The sequence below is a fragment of the Vulpes vulpes genome, chromosome 9, assembly GCF_048418805.1.
Source record: "Vulpes vulpes isolate BD-2025 chromosome 9, VulVul3, whole genome shotgun sequence".
NCBI lineage: Eukaryota > Metazoa > Chordata > Mammalia > Carnivora > Canidae > Vulpes > Vulpes vulpes.
In genome coordinates this window covers 40,295,120-40,311,533 of record NC_132788.1, presented here as the reverse complement: position 1 = coordinate 40,311,533, position 16,414 = coordinate 40,295,120, and the positions used below count along the sequence as shown (strand labels likewise).

The 16,414-nt window shown below is 39.6% G+C and overlaps 1 protein-coding gene and 2 non-coding genes across 6 annotated transcripts; all 3 read right to left on the bottom strand.

Moving 5' to 3' along the window:
- Nucleotides 1–1,164: 1,164 nt before the first annotated feature.
- Nucleotides 1,165–7,221, bottom strand: RPL21 (ribosomal protein L21). Of its 4 annotated transcripts, none has more exons than XM_025996697.2 (6): nt 7,080–7,221; nt 5,129–5,207; nt 4,799–4,860; nt 4,100–4,212; nt 3,039–3,189; nt 1,165–2,837 (listed from the first exon to the last, which is right to left on the bottom strand). In XM_025996697.2, the coding sequence occupies exons 2-6, from the start codon at nt 5,193–5,195 to the stop codon at nt 2,748–2,750; spliced, it is 483 nt and encodes a 160-aa protein (XP_025852482.1). In that variant the 5' UTR covers nt 5,196–5,207; nt 7,080–7,221; the 3' UTR covers nt 1,165–2,747. The 4 variants fall into 4 exon arrangements, with proteins under 4 accessions (XP_025852482.1, XP_072575975.1, XP_072575973.1 ...); XM_072719874.1 differs by having other exon boundaries at nt 7,022–7,082; XM_072719872.1 differs by having other exon boundaries at nt 6,281–7,081.
- Nucleotides 3,925–4,051, bottom strand: LOC112918726 (small nucleolar RNA SNORA27). The gene has a single exon (XR_003234757.1). It is a non-coding gene; the product is annotated as a small nucleolar RNA SNORA27 (small nucleolar RNA).
- Nucleotides 4,325–4,395, bottom strand: LOC112918720 (small nucleolar RNA SNORD102). Its single transcript, XR_003234752.1, has one exon. It is a non-coding gene; the product is annotated as a small nucleolar RNA SNORD102 (small nucleolar RNA).
- Nucleotides 7,222–16,414: the final 9,193 nt, after the last annotated feature.

The following is a 16,414-nucleotide window of genomic DNA, read 5'->3' as shown; positions in this document are numbered from 1 at the left end:
GTTAAGAATGTTGATTAAAAAGACTCCCCAACAAAATGAAACTTACTGGCACTGGTTAAGTACTTTTTTTTTTTTTAAAGATTTTATTTATTCATTTATTCATGAGAGAGAGAGAGATAGAGGCAGAGACACAGGTGGAGGGAGAAGCAGGCTCCATGCAAGGAGGCTGATGTAGGATTCGATCCTGGGTCTGCAGGATCAGGCCCTGGACTGTAGGCAGCGCTAAACCGCTGAGCCACCCGGGCTGCCCTGGTTAAGTACTGTAAAGAAAAAAAGGAAAGAGCAAGAGGAAGCAGTTTAGTGTTGAGACAGTCTTGGAAAAACTTGAGACTGAAAATAGAGGACAATGGGAATCCTATTTAAGCTTAAGCCTACAGAAGCTGAAGCAAGTGTATAGTTGGCCTATTTGAGGCATTGCAAAGCTAGCGTAAGTGAACAAGACTTCAGAGCTGGAAATAGGTCAGAAAGGTGGGCACTGACCATATGATGCAGGGCTTGAATATAACGCACTTCAGAATCTGGAGGTCAGGGAAATAAGATCCAGCAGATTGCAGAAAAGGAAACCAGGGGCAGCCCAGGTGGCTCAGCGGTTTAGCACCACCTTCAGCCCGGGGCGAGATCCTGGAGACCTGGGATCGAGTCCCAGGTCAAGCTCCCTGCATGAAGCCTGCTTCTCCTTCTGCCTGTCTCTCGTGAATAAATAAAATTAAAAAAAAAAAAAAAGAAACCAGAAGCTGAAGCCAACTTTAAAAAAATGCAGTATTTCCTTCCACAGAATTACCAAAGACTGAATTATAATAACCAGAGCTGATAAGAGTGCAGACAAGCACTTTCTTTCACTAATTCAGAGTACCAACTGCTATAACCCTTTAGGAAAGCAACTTAAGGGATGCCTGAGTGGCTCAGAGGTTGAGCGTCTGCCTTTTGCTCAGGGCGTGATCCTGGGATCCAGGATCGAATCCCACATCAGGCTCCCTGCATGGAGCCTGCTTCTGCCTATGTCTCTTCCTATCTGTGTCTCTTGTGAATAAATAAAATCTTAAAAAAAAAAAATTATAAAAAAAAAAAGAAAACCAGGAAAGCAACTTAAAACTAATCGAGACTCAGGAAAATGTCTTGAACTCTATTGTGAGAATAACTATTTTTAAAGACTAATCCGATACCAAAGGTTTTTAAAAGATTTTATTTTAAAAGGGTGTGTGGCCCAAGTTAGGCCCAGGGATCTAGTCCTGCATCAGGTTCTCTGCAGGGAGCTTGCGTTTCCCTCCACCTATCTGTCTCTCATAAAGCCGGACTGAGCCACCCAGGAAACCCCATTACCAAAAATGTTTTATGTAGATCACAGTTCCATTATTGCCATTAACAGCGCATTAGAAAATTGCCACACTGTACAGATGAAAGAGTTCATTTTCTGATGATCTGCCCTAAGAATTTCCCTAAGCCAGTTCTATTTACAGACTTTCTTTTGCTCAATATTTTCACCTTCACCAGCCCTCCTGAACTGAGGATTTTATCCTCTGCCATATCTTCTGTCACAATTATGTCATCTGGTGGTCAGGGGAACAGAGTCATAGACACTAAGGGCACAAAGGACATCTGGGAATCATTTGGTTCAATCCCTCATTGAAATGAGGTAACACCCTCATTTTACATGGGCCAACAGAAAGTGAGGTGATCACAAACTGCTGGAAAATAAAGTTTGAGGTTTCCTGATCTTTCCACATCATGTGGGAGACTTAATAATCCCAATTACAAAGTGGTTAGGAACCCTCCAAAATCCAAAACATTCTAGTTTGATAAAATCCACAGGAAAACAAGGTTAAACACAGAAATAGAAAACATCTGCTCATTAAAAAACAAAAAACCTCAATTCAAAGAACATTTATGCAATGCCTATTATGTGCCAGTACCTAGGAGGACAAAGTTTACTAAGTCTCTAACATCAGATTTAATGGAGAACATGTTAAAAAGTATAAACATCATAAAAAAAGCAAACACACCTGTAGTGGGAACAGGTGTAAGGACTTTATTCTACTATCCCAAATCAGAAATAATTTTTCTCCTGATTCCAAGCACTTTCGTTCCTCTCAAGATACTCTTATCAGGGAAGTTTCACCTATGACACTCAAGATGAAATGAGAAAATTCAGCAACTTAAAGTCTAAGTATTTCAGGCAAAGGAAAGTGCAAAGGAATTGGGGTAAGAAAGAACACCTCCAAGAAAACAAAGTTTTCCTAAGAGCTAAAGCACCATACAGGAAAATTGTGACAGGAAATGACAGGGAAAACAATTTGGTAGGAACCAGACCAGTGCTTTAAACAATCTATTTATAAGTAGTTGACTTCAAAGGCAAGTTCTTTATCCTCAAAACACAGCTATGTATGACAGGATACAATTACAAGTACTCGTAGCTATCCCTGAACTTAAATGTAATGAATGTGATAGGTAACCTTTCATGTATTTAATATTTTTTTTCTTTAGGGATTTAAAGGGACTATTTCCCAACTACTATAAATATTTTCAAAGTAATACCTGGCAGTTTTCAAGTATACTCTGTTGTACAATAAACCACCTCACACCTTTCAGCAAGAAAAAAGCCACTAAATTTGAATAAAAATATCACCCAATGAATTAGAACAAGAGTTTGCTTTAAATATTTTTTTAAGTGAAAGGACACCAACCACACTCCTACTCAATTAAGAGAAACACTTTTACAATCTTGAGGTCTTTTATTTTCTTTACAGTTATCATGCCATGAATTCATAGGGAATGGGTTCCAGCAGTTCAGGCTCCTTTCCATTGGTTCTCACAAAGTGTGCTTCTCTGGGTGGGGCAGGCTATTAAAAAAAAAATTGCAAGGAACAATTATATCAAGCACAGTAATCAATTTCAAAGTGCTCTCAGAAACAAAGAAGTAACATACTCAATTCATTAACTTTTTTTTTTCATTAACTTTCATATAAAAGAAAACTATCACTGGAGCAAGTTTTAAAACTCCCAAGATCAATACCAAGAAACCATCTGTGTCAAGCACTCACCTGGCGCTTCAGTTGGACCCAAGTACCTTTCTCTTTGGCTTCCTTCTTTTTCTGATCATTTTCCTTCACACGCTTCAGGAAGCTATCTCGGCTCTTTGAGTGTTTAATATGCTCAATGCGGACATTAATTCTCTTGGCAAGAATCTTGCCCCTGGGGAGAATAAACATTCCTGTAACTGCTTTGGCAAAAATATAACAGTTCAATTTTATTTGGTAGTTTCATTTATTAAATAAACCACGAACCTTTTACCAAGAGATAGGATTACTCAGCAAGGTGATGGATAATTTATAACCATTAATCATACTGGAAGAGGCCTTGAAGCAAACATCTCCACTTTTTAAAAAAGATTCATTTACTGGAGTGCCTGGGTGACTCAGTTGGTTGAGTGTCTGACTCTTGGTTTTGGCTCAGGTCATGATCCCAGGGTCATGAGATTGAGCCCCAGGTTGGGCTTTGCACTGAGTGAGGTGTCTGCTGGAGATTTTCTCTCTCCTCTCCCTCTGTCCCTCCCCGCTGCTCACGTCCTCTCTAAAAATAAATAAACAAAAGATTTATTTATTTACTGGGGGTAGGGACCAAAGGAAGAGTCTTTTTTTTTTTTTCAAAGGAAGAGTCTTAAGCAGACTCCATGCTAAGCATGGAGCCTGACTTGGGGCTGGATCCCACAACCTGAGTCAAAACCAACTGTCAGACACTTAACCGATTGTGTCACATATATGCCCTCAAAATCTCCCAACTTTTAAGCTTTCCTTTGATGAGGTGACAGACCTTGATATATTATTTAACCAAAACCAGATCTAAATTTACTAATTATACTTTTATATTTCAAAAACTAGAACTGCTTATCACCAAACCCTAATCAAACTTTCCCTTAAGTCTAGTTCAATTTGTTTCCTCTGACAGGATACAAGGCAAACACCCAGTTTGCTTGAGTTTTAAAAGGATATTTCATTTGCCCCACTTGAATGACCAATAAAGACATAAGTCCAATTGGCAAAGTGAAAAGGGGGTAGGTATGAGGGGATACTGATCAGCAAGAAAGAATCCTGATATTACTTACTTAACTTGTTTGTTTACAACAATGCCAACAGCATGCTGAGTAACATTGTAGACCCTTCCAGTTTTGCCATGGTAACATTTGTGGGGCATTCCTTTTTGAACAGTGCCCATTCCCTGTTAAGAAAGGAGATAAAGGTTATGCCAGCAATTTGCCCTTCCCTTTACATCTGGATTCTTATTAAAGTAACGAAGATATTCTAAAATTTTCTTTTAAAGGCAACTCAAGAGCTTTCAGAGCCGGTGAAATGTGTTTTTCACATTGCTTTAAGCAATCAAAAAGACAATCATCATTAAGCTCCAGAGTATCAGGACACATTTGAATACTGGTCACAAAAGAACAGAACTTGTTTAAAAAACAAAACAAACAAACAAAAACCCTCCATCCCCATTAACAATTAAATTTTGCACTAAGCTATTACCCCTTTCCACGTCAACAAACTCTTGGTTTTTCCACAACCTGTTAACAAGTAACGACAAAAGTTCTTAGATTCAAGAACAGCACTTTAAATAACCCTGGTTTCTGAAAGTTAAATTAGCCATTCTACATTTATGAGCTCTTATTCAGAATGAAGATTTTCCCTATTTAGGAGAAAAAGCCAACAGATTCAACATACATCAGTATTTGAATTCCAATACCAGACTAAACTTTTCTACCTTCTAATACTATTCTGTAGGCTATTTACCCAACTTTAGAATTTACCTTGATGTCCACAATATCACCTTTCTTATAGATTCGCATGTATGTGGCCAAAGGAACAACTCCTGCACCCAAAAAAAATCAGTATAGTTAGCATCAAGATTAAAAAGTGTAGAGTATAAGAGAAACACTTAAGCTTACTAGCTTTCAACATACTTATCTTTGACAGTTGTATTTTTAAATCTTGCTGGTAAGAAATTACTATATGAAATTCATGCTTTTCGTTTATTACAAAAATAAGTTAGGAAGGTGCCATTAATTAATGTCATTTAGTAATAATGCATTGTATGACTGTATGCTATGTTTGCTCTCTAAGAGGGTAAATCTACTTACCATGTTTTCTAAAAGGCCTAGAGAACATATAGCGGGTACCTCTCCTCTTTCCCTTTGTGTTGGTCATTTTGGCGAATTACTGAAAACAGAAAGCATAAAAGTGAAATGCAAATGCAAAATTGACATTTGTCTTTTCAAACAAACAAAAAAAACAATACTATAAAATGTCTAATGCTTGCACTATAGGAGCAACAGAATTAAGAAATGTAGCAAGCTGACTCACCAATCAGTATTTCTTATAAATGGTAAACCCCCATCATTTTGGCACATAAGATTTTTGGCAAAACTGCCTAATTTATATTAACAGTAAAGCTACTAGGTAGCAGAACTGGAATTTAGAACCCACACCAGTACTTTCCCTATTAGAATATAAAAAACACAACCAAACTTCTGAAACCATGCTCTTTGTGGTAGAACCCAGCCCAGAATGCTAAAGGCACTGGAATCACTAACTAGTTGGTAGTTTATTGTTGGAGTTAAGACGACTCAGCCCTGCATTTTTACATGGTGGATTAAACCCCTTCTCTTATAGACATTTTTTTTTTATTCCTTTAGGTCATTTGAGGGCAGAACTACCACTACTGAGAATTATTCCTACTACACGGCAAATCTACGTTAAGTCAGGCTTAACCTGAAGGCACTGTAATATAAATCAGTCTCTTACTTACATCATTTCAAATGACTCCAAAATACCTTACTCATTTAGCATGGAAGGTAAGGAGACACAATGTTTCCCCTAACCCACCAAGGCCGAATCATTGTTACAACATAGGCATCCATTACTTTTTTTAAAAAAAGCAACTAAGCATCTATTAAGAGCCCGATATCCTGCTTTAATTCTCAGATTCTCTACATTTGCATCAACTCATACCAAAGTATCAAGGTCATGAACAGGGAGAGAGACTCTGCAGGTCAAAATCGCTTCATGGAGTCACTAAGTGGCAGATTCAGAAATGCGAAGGAATTCCTGACTGCAGAGTTCATTCTCCTTCCACCAGACCCATTTTCCCCAGGAAAGAAAAAAATCTACCCCACCACGAACCAACACACGCCTTAAAAAGTAATAATGAACGTAGGAAACAGTGATGCTTTTAGATGCTGCAATAGTACCCAACAGGATCCACCATAAAATGCAACCTGCAGTTTGCTCACCTCTGGTAGGGAACATTTATAAACCAGATGAAAGAAAGAAAAGGAAAACAAAGCAAAACAAAACTAAGGATAAACAGCAATGGCCTTTCCCCCAAAGTTCCAAACGGGACACACGGCTATTCACATGCTGCCCCAACGTTAACAGAACACTCGCGGCAACCTGAAAGCACTTTCCGTTGGTCCAAAGGCGACTTGAGGCCCAAATTTAAAACCGCCGGAAGCTGCCACGCGCCGACGCCGAGCTGGTCTGGAGCTCTCATCTTGCAAGGCAAGCATTCTGTTTTCGGACCGCGCGCGAGCCCAGGTTTCTCACACAACCAGGCCTCGCGGAGGGTACAGCCCCTCGGCCGGCCCCCGCTCCCTAGGCCCCCAACCACGAACATCACAAGTTCAGGCTTCCCAGCAGAGGCCAAAACCCCACACTGAAGAGGCCGCAAAGTACTGGGCCACGCGGCCCCACACAACCTGTCCCGAGGCCCAGAACGCCGAAGCTGAAGCCGTGGGGACACGGGGAAAACAAGTCCCTTCCCAGAACGACCCGAGCTGCCTCGGCCCAGCGCCCGGGCTCCGCTCTCGTCGAGTGTCTCCCCGCGCAGGGCGCGGCCTGGTGCTCAGCCCCGGGCCCAGGAGACCCAGTCTGCATGAGCACAGCCCCACCACCACCCACGCCGCCACCGGCCCGTGGGCCCCGGACAGGCTACACCGTCTCCCTAGGGCCTCAGTGCCGGGAGCACCGCTTACAGGCTCAGAACCTCAGTCTACGGGACACGCGGCGCCGGGAGCCACGCGCAGGCCCTACCTGGAAGATGGCGGTTCCGGCCGAAAGGAAGGAGGCGGGGCGGCAGCGCGCTCCTTACAAGGGCCTACGGGCTGCCCGCAGCACTGCCTGAATGAAATGAGAGGCGGACGCAGCTTCTCTGGGGAAGGGGGTTCTGCTCAGAGAACAAGGAGAGCCTGTCAGAATATTTTTCTTTCCTGTGGAAAAGAGGCAATAGACCAACACAAGCTGACATTTGGAGCTTTCCAGACAGCCCGGAAAGGGGCCTTCCAGGGCGTCCAACACGTCGCCGACGTCCCGAGCGTGCCGACGTTCGCCTTTGCGTTGAGCTTTCGCCGGAAGCGCGCGTGCGTCGGCGTCGGCGTCGGCGTCGGCGTCGGCGTCGGCGTCGGCGTCTCCGGGGGCCCGGGAGAGGTTGGCGTGATGGCGCCTTTGCGCCTTTGCGGGGCTAGGAGCTGCTCTCTGTTTGTTTGCAGAAATGATTACGTGGACACGAGAGACAGATCGTAAATGAGGCAAACGTATTATCCAGTTTGTATGTCTTTCGATTTTTTTTTCTTTTATGAGTCAAGGTACACCACGCTCTTGCTGGTGTGTGCGTAAATGTTACGTCCATTTTGAAAACCATTTGGCAAAATTTCAAATAGTCTACCCTAGTGTCCTGCTCCTGAGTGTATATGCCTTGTAGAAACTTTGGCATGTAAGCCAGCACTGTCAGTAGAAGCAAGAAACCAGAAGATCCACGGAAGAGAACATACTTGAATGGAATGCTCATGCGATGAACTGTGCCAGTCCATCAATACTGGACCCAGAAATACGAAGCAAAAAAAGAGCAAGATGTAGGACGTACATAGCGTGACAACTTACATACATAGAATCTTAAAACATGTAAAACAGTACCATGTGTTGCTCAGGTATATATGCAGATTAGTGGAAGTAGTCAAGAAATAAAGGGGAGTAAAAATCGAATTTAGAAATTTCATGTCCGGTAGGGAAGGAATCATGAAGTAGTAAAAGAGGCTTTTACTGTTTTGACCATTATTAAGCAAACTGAGTATGGAATTTGTAGGTAGCGGTTGTTTTATTCATTACGGTTTTCTGATACGTATTTTTTAATAAAGTGTGTTTTTTAGAGCAGTGTTTGATACATTTGAAAACATTTTTTTTTTGAGAAAATTGTACAAAGAATTTCTGTGTACCTGGTGCCCAGTTTCCCCTATTAACATTTTACATTAGTATGGTACATTTGTTACAATTAGTGGACCAATTTTGTGCATTATTAACTAAAATCCCCTGTTTATTCAGATTTCCCCGATTTTACCTAATATTAGGATTCCATCCAGGGCACCGCGTTACATGTAATTACGATGTCTCCTTATGCCGTGGCACTTTCTCAGACTTCCTTGTTTTTGATGAGCTTGATATTTGAGGAGTACTGGTCAGGTATTCGTAGAATGTCCCAATACTGGAATTTGATGGTTTTCTCATTATAGTTTTATGATGTATTTTCTAAAAGTCAGCGAAGCAACAAAGATCTTAACATGTTTGAATTTAAATAATGCTATCCCATTGATCTTTCTGCATGTATTTGTTGTACTCCCCTGATGTATCTGGAATGTGTAATTTCTAAAAACAACATAGGCCCCAACATCTTGATTGTATACATTCTGTGGTTTTAGTCTCTCGCCTTGAGCTCACTTGCTCAAGAACTTGAGGTATCAGGAGCCAGTCTTCATCAATTCCTTTAATACACTGACTCCTCCACCTTCACTGTTAACCATTAACTCCCTTTAGCTTCTATATTCTTCACCTAGCTTAATTTAATAGTTCATCATCACAGTCACTCCATCTCAACTAACTCAAGTCAGTTTTCCAGATCACTCTCCTCTAACAAATGGACAACCTTGGGTAAATGCAACCTCTGTTTTCGTCAATATAAAGAGTCTTTAAAATTAAGATACATCACAAGATTTCTGGCTCCTCTTGAAAAATCAGAGGATGTGGCGACATAGGATTGACAGTTTTGGTGGCAGCAATCCAGTGGCCACCCCATTTAGATTGGATATATATTCTTGAGTTTCATGTCCACTGAGCCTGCTTCAGTTGTTTACTTGTCTTATCTCTGTAGGCATTTGATCGTACACTCGTGATCAACAATTCTTAAGTGGTGCCTAATATTCCCACTGCAGTTCTAGAGTTAGTTTACGTATCTACACCTTGTAAAGGTTATTTCACATTTTTTCTTCGATAACCAAGTCTTCCATCCCTTTTCTTCACCTTTTTTCAGCTGATAGTTGCTTTTTATTGCTATACAAGCATGCTTTGGTCTTTCCATCTAAAACCCACAACCCTTTCCTTCCACCTTCCTGGCCCTACTTGACTCATTTTCCCTTCTATAGTGCTCCATGTTTTCTTCCATAAAACTTTTTAAAAAAGGAATCATTGAAATTACTGTTTTTGTACATTAAAAACTGTCAGATTTCAGCAATGTCATTGCTGAACATTATTATCTCTGATCTCCCATTCTGTTTTCAGTTTCATCTGACTTCTACCCAGTTATGCCGTTAAAATTGCATCTATGTTCCCAAAACCAAAAGATATTCTCTGTTCATGTCTTCCTTCATCTCTCAGAAACTTTGGCCATTCCCTCCATGAAACACTACCCTTTCTGACCACTCCACATCCTGTTTTACTGGGTTTCTTTATTCTTCCTGTCCTATCCTATAAATAAAAGACTTCCTCAGAACTTGGACTAGTTCCCCTGCTCTTTTCTTTCTATCTCTTCTTAGGGAATTCCATGAATACCTATAATTTTAAATTTCATCTCTATCCTGCTTACTACCAGATTAATTTTTTTACACTCAAGACTCTTCTCAAAACTATTCAGGGTAACATCTATTCTTGAATACTTTTCAGTATCTCAAAGTTAATGGGTCCAAAATAAAACTTAGGTTTTCCACCTCCAAACCTGTTTTCAGTCCAGTATTTTCCATGTGAGTAAATAACATAAACCAGAAACCTTGGTTTCATTTTTAAGTTTTCCTTTGCCCCACCATATCCATCAGCAAATTTTGTCGGGTTCCACCTGTAAAATATATCTACAGATGGCCTACTTCTTTCCATCTCTACTACCACCACTGGAATCTCTTGCCTGAACTAGCAATGGACCTGTCAAGGTCACTTCTTTCTCTCTTGCTTCTGCTCCATCCTTTTTTTTTTTTTAGATATATTTATTTTGAGAGACTGTGAGCACAAGTATAGGGAGGGGCAGAGGAAGAGAGAGAGCAGGTTCCCCACTGAGCAGAGAGTCTGGACTCTGCTCAATCCCAGGACCCCAAGATCATGACCTGAGCCAAGGCAGACACTTAACCAACTGAGCCACCCAGGCGCCCCTGGCTGACATTTTCTATGTAGTAGTCAAAAATGGTCTTTTAGAAATGTGAGCCTGATTATATCATGACTTTGCTCAAAGTCCTCCAACGGCTTTCTATTACTCTTAGAATAAAATTTAAACTCATTACCTTGGTTTACAAGGTTGCATAAAGCAGTTCTTGGTTAACTTTCCAGGTTCACTTGGTTCCTGCCCCAGTTCATTGGAGTTCTCACTGCCCTCTGTAGTTCCCTAACCCAAGCCAGGTCTTTGTAGCCTCAGGGCCTTTGTGCACCCTTTTCCCTTTGCCTTTCAGATGGCTCGTTCTTTCTCATCTTTTTGTTTCGTAAACATTAACCTATCGTAGCTTTATTATCTATGTAGTTAGGAATTTAGAAAGATGTTTAAATTATAAAGCAAATCCAAATGTCTCTGACCAAAGTATTTGCAATTCTATTTTAAGTGACTTAAAAAAAATCTTTGTCATAGGAAAAATTTAATTCTAAGTCAGTACTGTTTTTTTAGTATATTCTGTTATTTACGCCACTCATGAGTTGGTCCAGGCTAAGTGTAACCAAAATCGTATTACTGTTAGCCTAAGAAAATAATAAATAAGAACATAAAAACATTAGTACAACAAATCCAAAATTAAATGTGTTTTTGCTGTGGCCCACCATTTTAGACTTTGTACATTGTTCGTGACTTAATTGAATAATAAATCATTGAACAGCATCATGATATATGTATATGTGTGTATACATGAGAGAGTGAGAGACTGAATTAGATTTTTTAAATGTAAACACTAAAATGGGCAGATCCTAGGTATACAAGTAGATGATTTTTGACTTTTATTTTTTTATTTTTTATTTTTTTTAAAGATTTATTTATTTATGATAGACATAGAGAGAGAGAGAGAGAGAGAGAGAGAGGCAGAGACACAGGAGGAAGAAGCAGGCTTCATGCCAGGAGCCTGATGCGGGACTCGATCCCGGGACTCCAGGATCATGCCCTGGGCCAAAGGCAGGCGCTAAACCACTGAGCCACTCAGGGATCCCCTTGACTAACTTTTATAACCTTATAACCAATATTTCCAACAAAGATGTAGGGTATTGCCGTCCCTGTGGAAAATTCCCTTATGTTCCTTTCCAGCCAGTCCTCCCCCACCAGAGCCATTCAATATTCTGATTTCTGTAATTATAGATTAGTTTTGCCTATTCTTAAATTTCACATAAATGGTGTTATACAGTGTGTACTCTTGTTTGTCTGCTCTTCTTATTTGGCTTGTTTTTGAGATTTCCATCATGTCATATGTACCAATAGTTCAATTCCTTTTTTTTTTTTTTTAAGATTTTATTCATTTATTTGTGAGAGATAGAAGCAAAGACATAGGCAAGGGGAGAAGTCGGTTCCCTGCAGGGAGCCCGATATGGGACTCAATCTCAGGACTCTGGATCATGACCTGAGCCAAAGGTAGATGCTCAACCACTGAGCCACCCAGGCATCCTAGTTCAATTCCTTTTCTAATACTAAGTAGTATTCCACTGTGTGAATATACTACAAATTACTTATACATTCTTTTCTTGATGGAAATTGGGTTGTTTGCAAATTTTTGATGCTATGCATAAAACTATCAAACATTTTGTGTGTTTTAATTTCTCTTGGGAAAATACCCAGATTTAACATTGCTTGACTATAGGTAGGTGTGGGTCTAACTTCATAAAAAATTGCCAAATGGATTTTCAAAGTGAACCTCCATTTATTTAGTGTTTTCCTCTAAAGAGAGTAAGGCGTTTATTTTTACTACAGGCTTTTAAGATAGGTTTGTGTCCCTAGCTCTATCATACACATCTGAAAACCAGAGTGGTTTCCTGATGCTCTCTAATGGTCAATTTGTCTCTATCTTGAAATCATTAATGCAAGAAGAATAAGAAAAGCATTGAAACTTAAAAAAAATGCGAAGTAAATGTAGAAAGAAAGAAAACTCAAAATCCATTCAATATTTATTAGCATCTAGATTAAATCAGGTATTGTACTGAGTGATGAGACTATAAACATGAATAAAACATGACCCTCGCCCTCAAGGACTCCACAAAGAGTTTGGTGGGAGAAAAAAATTAGTGCATTCCAATATTCTAAGTGATATAATAGAGGACACTCAACATGAAGAGTATGGGCATTCCATGGATGATGCCATGCATCTACATTAGAGGAAGGGAGTGGATGAATGACGAACCCCTGTACAAAAAGGAAGCTTCACAGAGGAGGTTGGACTTGATGAGAGAGTAACATTTTGACCATAAAATAAGTAGTAGGAGTATTTTAGGCAGAAATACTTTAGGCAGAAGGTATTTTAACTTCTGTAAAGGCACAGAGGTGAATAACAACTTTAAAAACTCAAATTAAAGTCATTCAATAGCTTTAGAAAATAAGGTCAACAAATGAATAGAAATGTGACTTAGTAAAATGAGAGAAATTTTCCGAGCTAGGAGGACACATGGATCCACCCTCTTATGTGTGAGGCTCTAGTTGGGAACTCCATATGTAGTATCAGTCAACTCCTTTTGATTTGCCCTTTGTCTTGGTAGACTGACAGGAGAACAATTTCAAATGAGAACTGATTAGGGATTCCTAGTATAGAAAGTATATAATGAGGATTCTTGTCTCCAGGGAAATGTCATTGTAATGGTGACTAAAGTAATGGGGACTGAAATACTATGAATAATTGAAAAACATAGTGAAGAATAATTATGTAAAATAATCTTTTTTCCATAAAAATTTTCATTTGAGATCCTGAGAAGCCAGGTTGGCGAGGGGGATGAACAAGATAAGATCCACTTTTTAATCAAGGAAGCAAAGATTACACCCTTTCAGAATTTGATTTTCTACCTAAAAATAGTGAAGCATAAGCAGGCTTGTGACCATGCGATTAGACATTCAAATTGAATCTCAGCCCTCTAAACCATGTCCTCATCGCATCCAGATTTTTGTTTCCAAATCCTGTTTTTTGCTCCAGCTTCTAAAATATCTTCAACTATCTTAGATGTTAAGGCCAGTGCAACATGAGGAAGAACCTAGTCAAATACCAAAAGCGTTCAGATGGGAACATGTTGCAGTGATTTATGGAAGCCCAGTTATGTTTAGACAGTAAAGCACAATTTGGAAAAGTGGAAACAGATACGATGTAGCATTTTGCAGTAGGTAGGAAACATCTTGTGGACTCTTGAACTTGTAATAAATTCAGGGAGACAGATTGATCAGTTGGGGTCAACAATCCTTACTCTTAATGGTTATGTTATTTTTTTCTAGGTAACCATCACTTAGAGCTGTCCACATCTCTTCCTGGCAAACTTATATTTTGTATTTATAAGGAAGGAAGAGGTTCACGTTCTGTTCCCATACATGTGCTTTGTAATGATTTAGAGATGAGAGCTGACAAATTTTGTTTGTTAGCTCTGATCAATTTGTTTGATTGTTTATGGCTACCTGGACCTGAGTTGAGACGTTTCTGAGGCTAATTCTAGGCTTATGGAAAAGTAAAGATTATTTTTTTTAAAGTAAAGATTATTAATGTTCAATAAGGACTTATGGGGTGTGGGGGGAAGACCTCCCATTCTTGTCACCTCTGGCTTAGATAACTGGTAGTAAGAGAAGTAGTTTCACTGGTAGAGTCAAAGGCCTGCCCAGACATAGAAACAAGCTAAAAGATACTGTAGGGGCATGGCTTATCATAGCAGGAGTGGGGGGGGGGCAGGTACTTTGCAAGAGGGTCCCTAAATCAAAGCTAGAAAGAAGATACATTTTTCTCCCATGGGGAAAAAACATGAGGTTTGGATTCAGACAGACTAGGTTCTATGTTCTACCATTTCCTAAAGTCTGTTTCTTTGTCCTTAAAGTGGAAGCACGGATACTTCCTTAAGAGGAGCTTGTATTTATAATTCCACATGAGAAAATGAATGTAGAACATTCTTTCCATTTTGTATAGGATTGGCACCTAGTAGGTACAAAGCATCTCATCTCCCTTGCTCTGCTTTATAGCTTCTCTTCTCATATTCCACATGCTCTTAGAGTCTAATCTATGGACTCTTTTTTTTTTTTAAGATTTTTATTTATTTGTTCATGAGAGACACAGAGGCAGAGGCAGAGGGAGAAGCAGGCTCCATGCAGGGAGCCCGATGTGGGACTCGGTCCCAGGACATGAGATCGCGACCTGAGCTGAAGGCAGGTGCTCAACCACTGAGCCACCCAGGCGTCCCTGAGACCTTTGCAAGGGATGTGTGAGGTCCTGAAAATTATTTTCAGGGTAGTGTCGAGACGTTGTTTGTCATTTATATTGATTGCATTGACATTTCTCTGATGATGCAAAAGCAATAATGGCAAAAACAGCCTAGAGCTTTACCATGAATCAGGACTGTGGCACTGGTCATTATTGTACTTTTCACCACATGTACTCTTAGGACAAAAAAAAGAGAAAAGCTTGTTCATTTAATAATATGCTTAATAAGGGCAGTTAGAATCATTAGCTTTATTTAATCTCCATCCCTGAATACACATCTTTTTAATAAATTGCATGTCATAAAATGGGAACTATGCATAAAATACTTGTGTATATACAGTATAATAATTGGAGGAAAAGCACCTGTTCTGTTGTTTGAGTTGAAAGCTGAACTAACCACCACTTTTTCCCATTGAACACTATTCTTGGAAAGAACAACAGACAAACTATGGCTATTCAGAGTTGAGTATTTGGTTGACGTTTTAAAAAAAGATTTTTATTTATCTTTTTGACACAAAGAGCACAAACGGGGAGTGGCAGGCAGAGAGAGAGGGAGGGAGAAGCAGGTTTCCTGATCAGCAGTAAGCCCAATGTGAGGCTTGATCCCAGGACCCTGGGATCATGGCCTGAGCTGAAGGCAGACACTTAACCAGCTGAGCCATTGAGGCACCCCTGGCTGACATTTTCTGATAACTTCACCAGATTACTGCTACTTCAAGGGAAACAATTGACAATGTTGCCAATGAAAATTTGAGGTTTTAAGTAAAAATTATAATTTTAGAAAACTTGTATCCATTGCTGTGAGCCTGACAGCTTCCTACAACTTACTTTTCTGATTCGATCATTGATGCTGTGAACAGATCACCAGATCAGATTGTATTGTTTTATACAATTAAATGTGTCAAAATTTGGATTATTTGCCTGAGGGAGCCCTATTTTCAGGTGACCAAATACATAATATTACAAAGCAAGGAATGCGAAAAGATCATTGGAAATGTAAGGTAAACTAATGGGTTTTAATGTATCAGTATGAAAATGTCTCTGATTAGCATTTCAGATTTTACATTGCAACCACTCTTTAAAAAAATCTGCCATTTGCTGAGTGTTGGTTAGTACTAAACTAGTCACAATTACCTGAAAATGTTATTAAAATACCCCTCCCTTTTATAGCACACCTGTGTGTTCTTCCTATACTTCAACAAAATAGCATATGACAATAGATGCAATGCAGAAGCAGACAGGAGTGTCTAGCTGTTTTCGGTTGAACTAGACCAGGGGCACCTAGGTGGTTAAGCATTTCCTTTCAGCTCAGGTCATGATCCTAAGGTCGACTGAACCAGATCTGAAGGATATCAAAAAAAAAGGTAAAACAATGTCACACTTGTCCCCAAATGGTGCAGTGAAAAAGAAATGCAATGAGAAAAATTTACTTTGGAAAATACGGTTATTTGTCATAAAAAGACGTGTTACCATGTATGAGGTTTCTATTATTTTTTTAAATTAATGAGTATTCCTAGAACTTACTCATTTTAATTTCTAATATAATAACTATCAACAGATAAAAATTCACATAAACAAAAAGTTCCAAGTGGTCCCCATTAATTTTTTTGAGGTATGGCGGTTCTGAGACAAAAAATTTAAGAGCACGGTCCTAATATTCTCCTTCTGCAATTGCTGTGTGTGCCTTGACCCCCTGAGGGGAGCCAGGAATGT

What these genes read in the sequence shown, in the direction of transcription:
- RPL21 (XM_025996697.2), bottom strand. Translation starts at nt 5,195, where the DNA reads ATGACCAACACAAAGGGAAAGAGGAGAGGTACCCGCTATATGTTCTCT. An exon ending in TAGGCCTTTTAGAAAACATG is followed by an intron (nt 4,861 to 5,128) that starts GTAAGTAGATTT and finishes TTTTGGGTGCAG; the next exon opens with GAGTTGTTCCTTTGGCCACA. An exon ending in GTGATATTGTGGACATCAAG is followed by an intron (nt 4,213 to 4,798) that starts GTAAATTCTAAA and finishes CTTTCTTAACAG; the next exon opens with GGAATGGGCACTGTTCAAAA.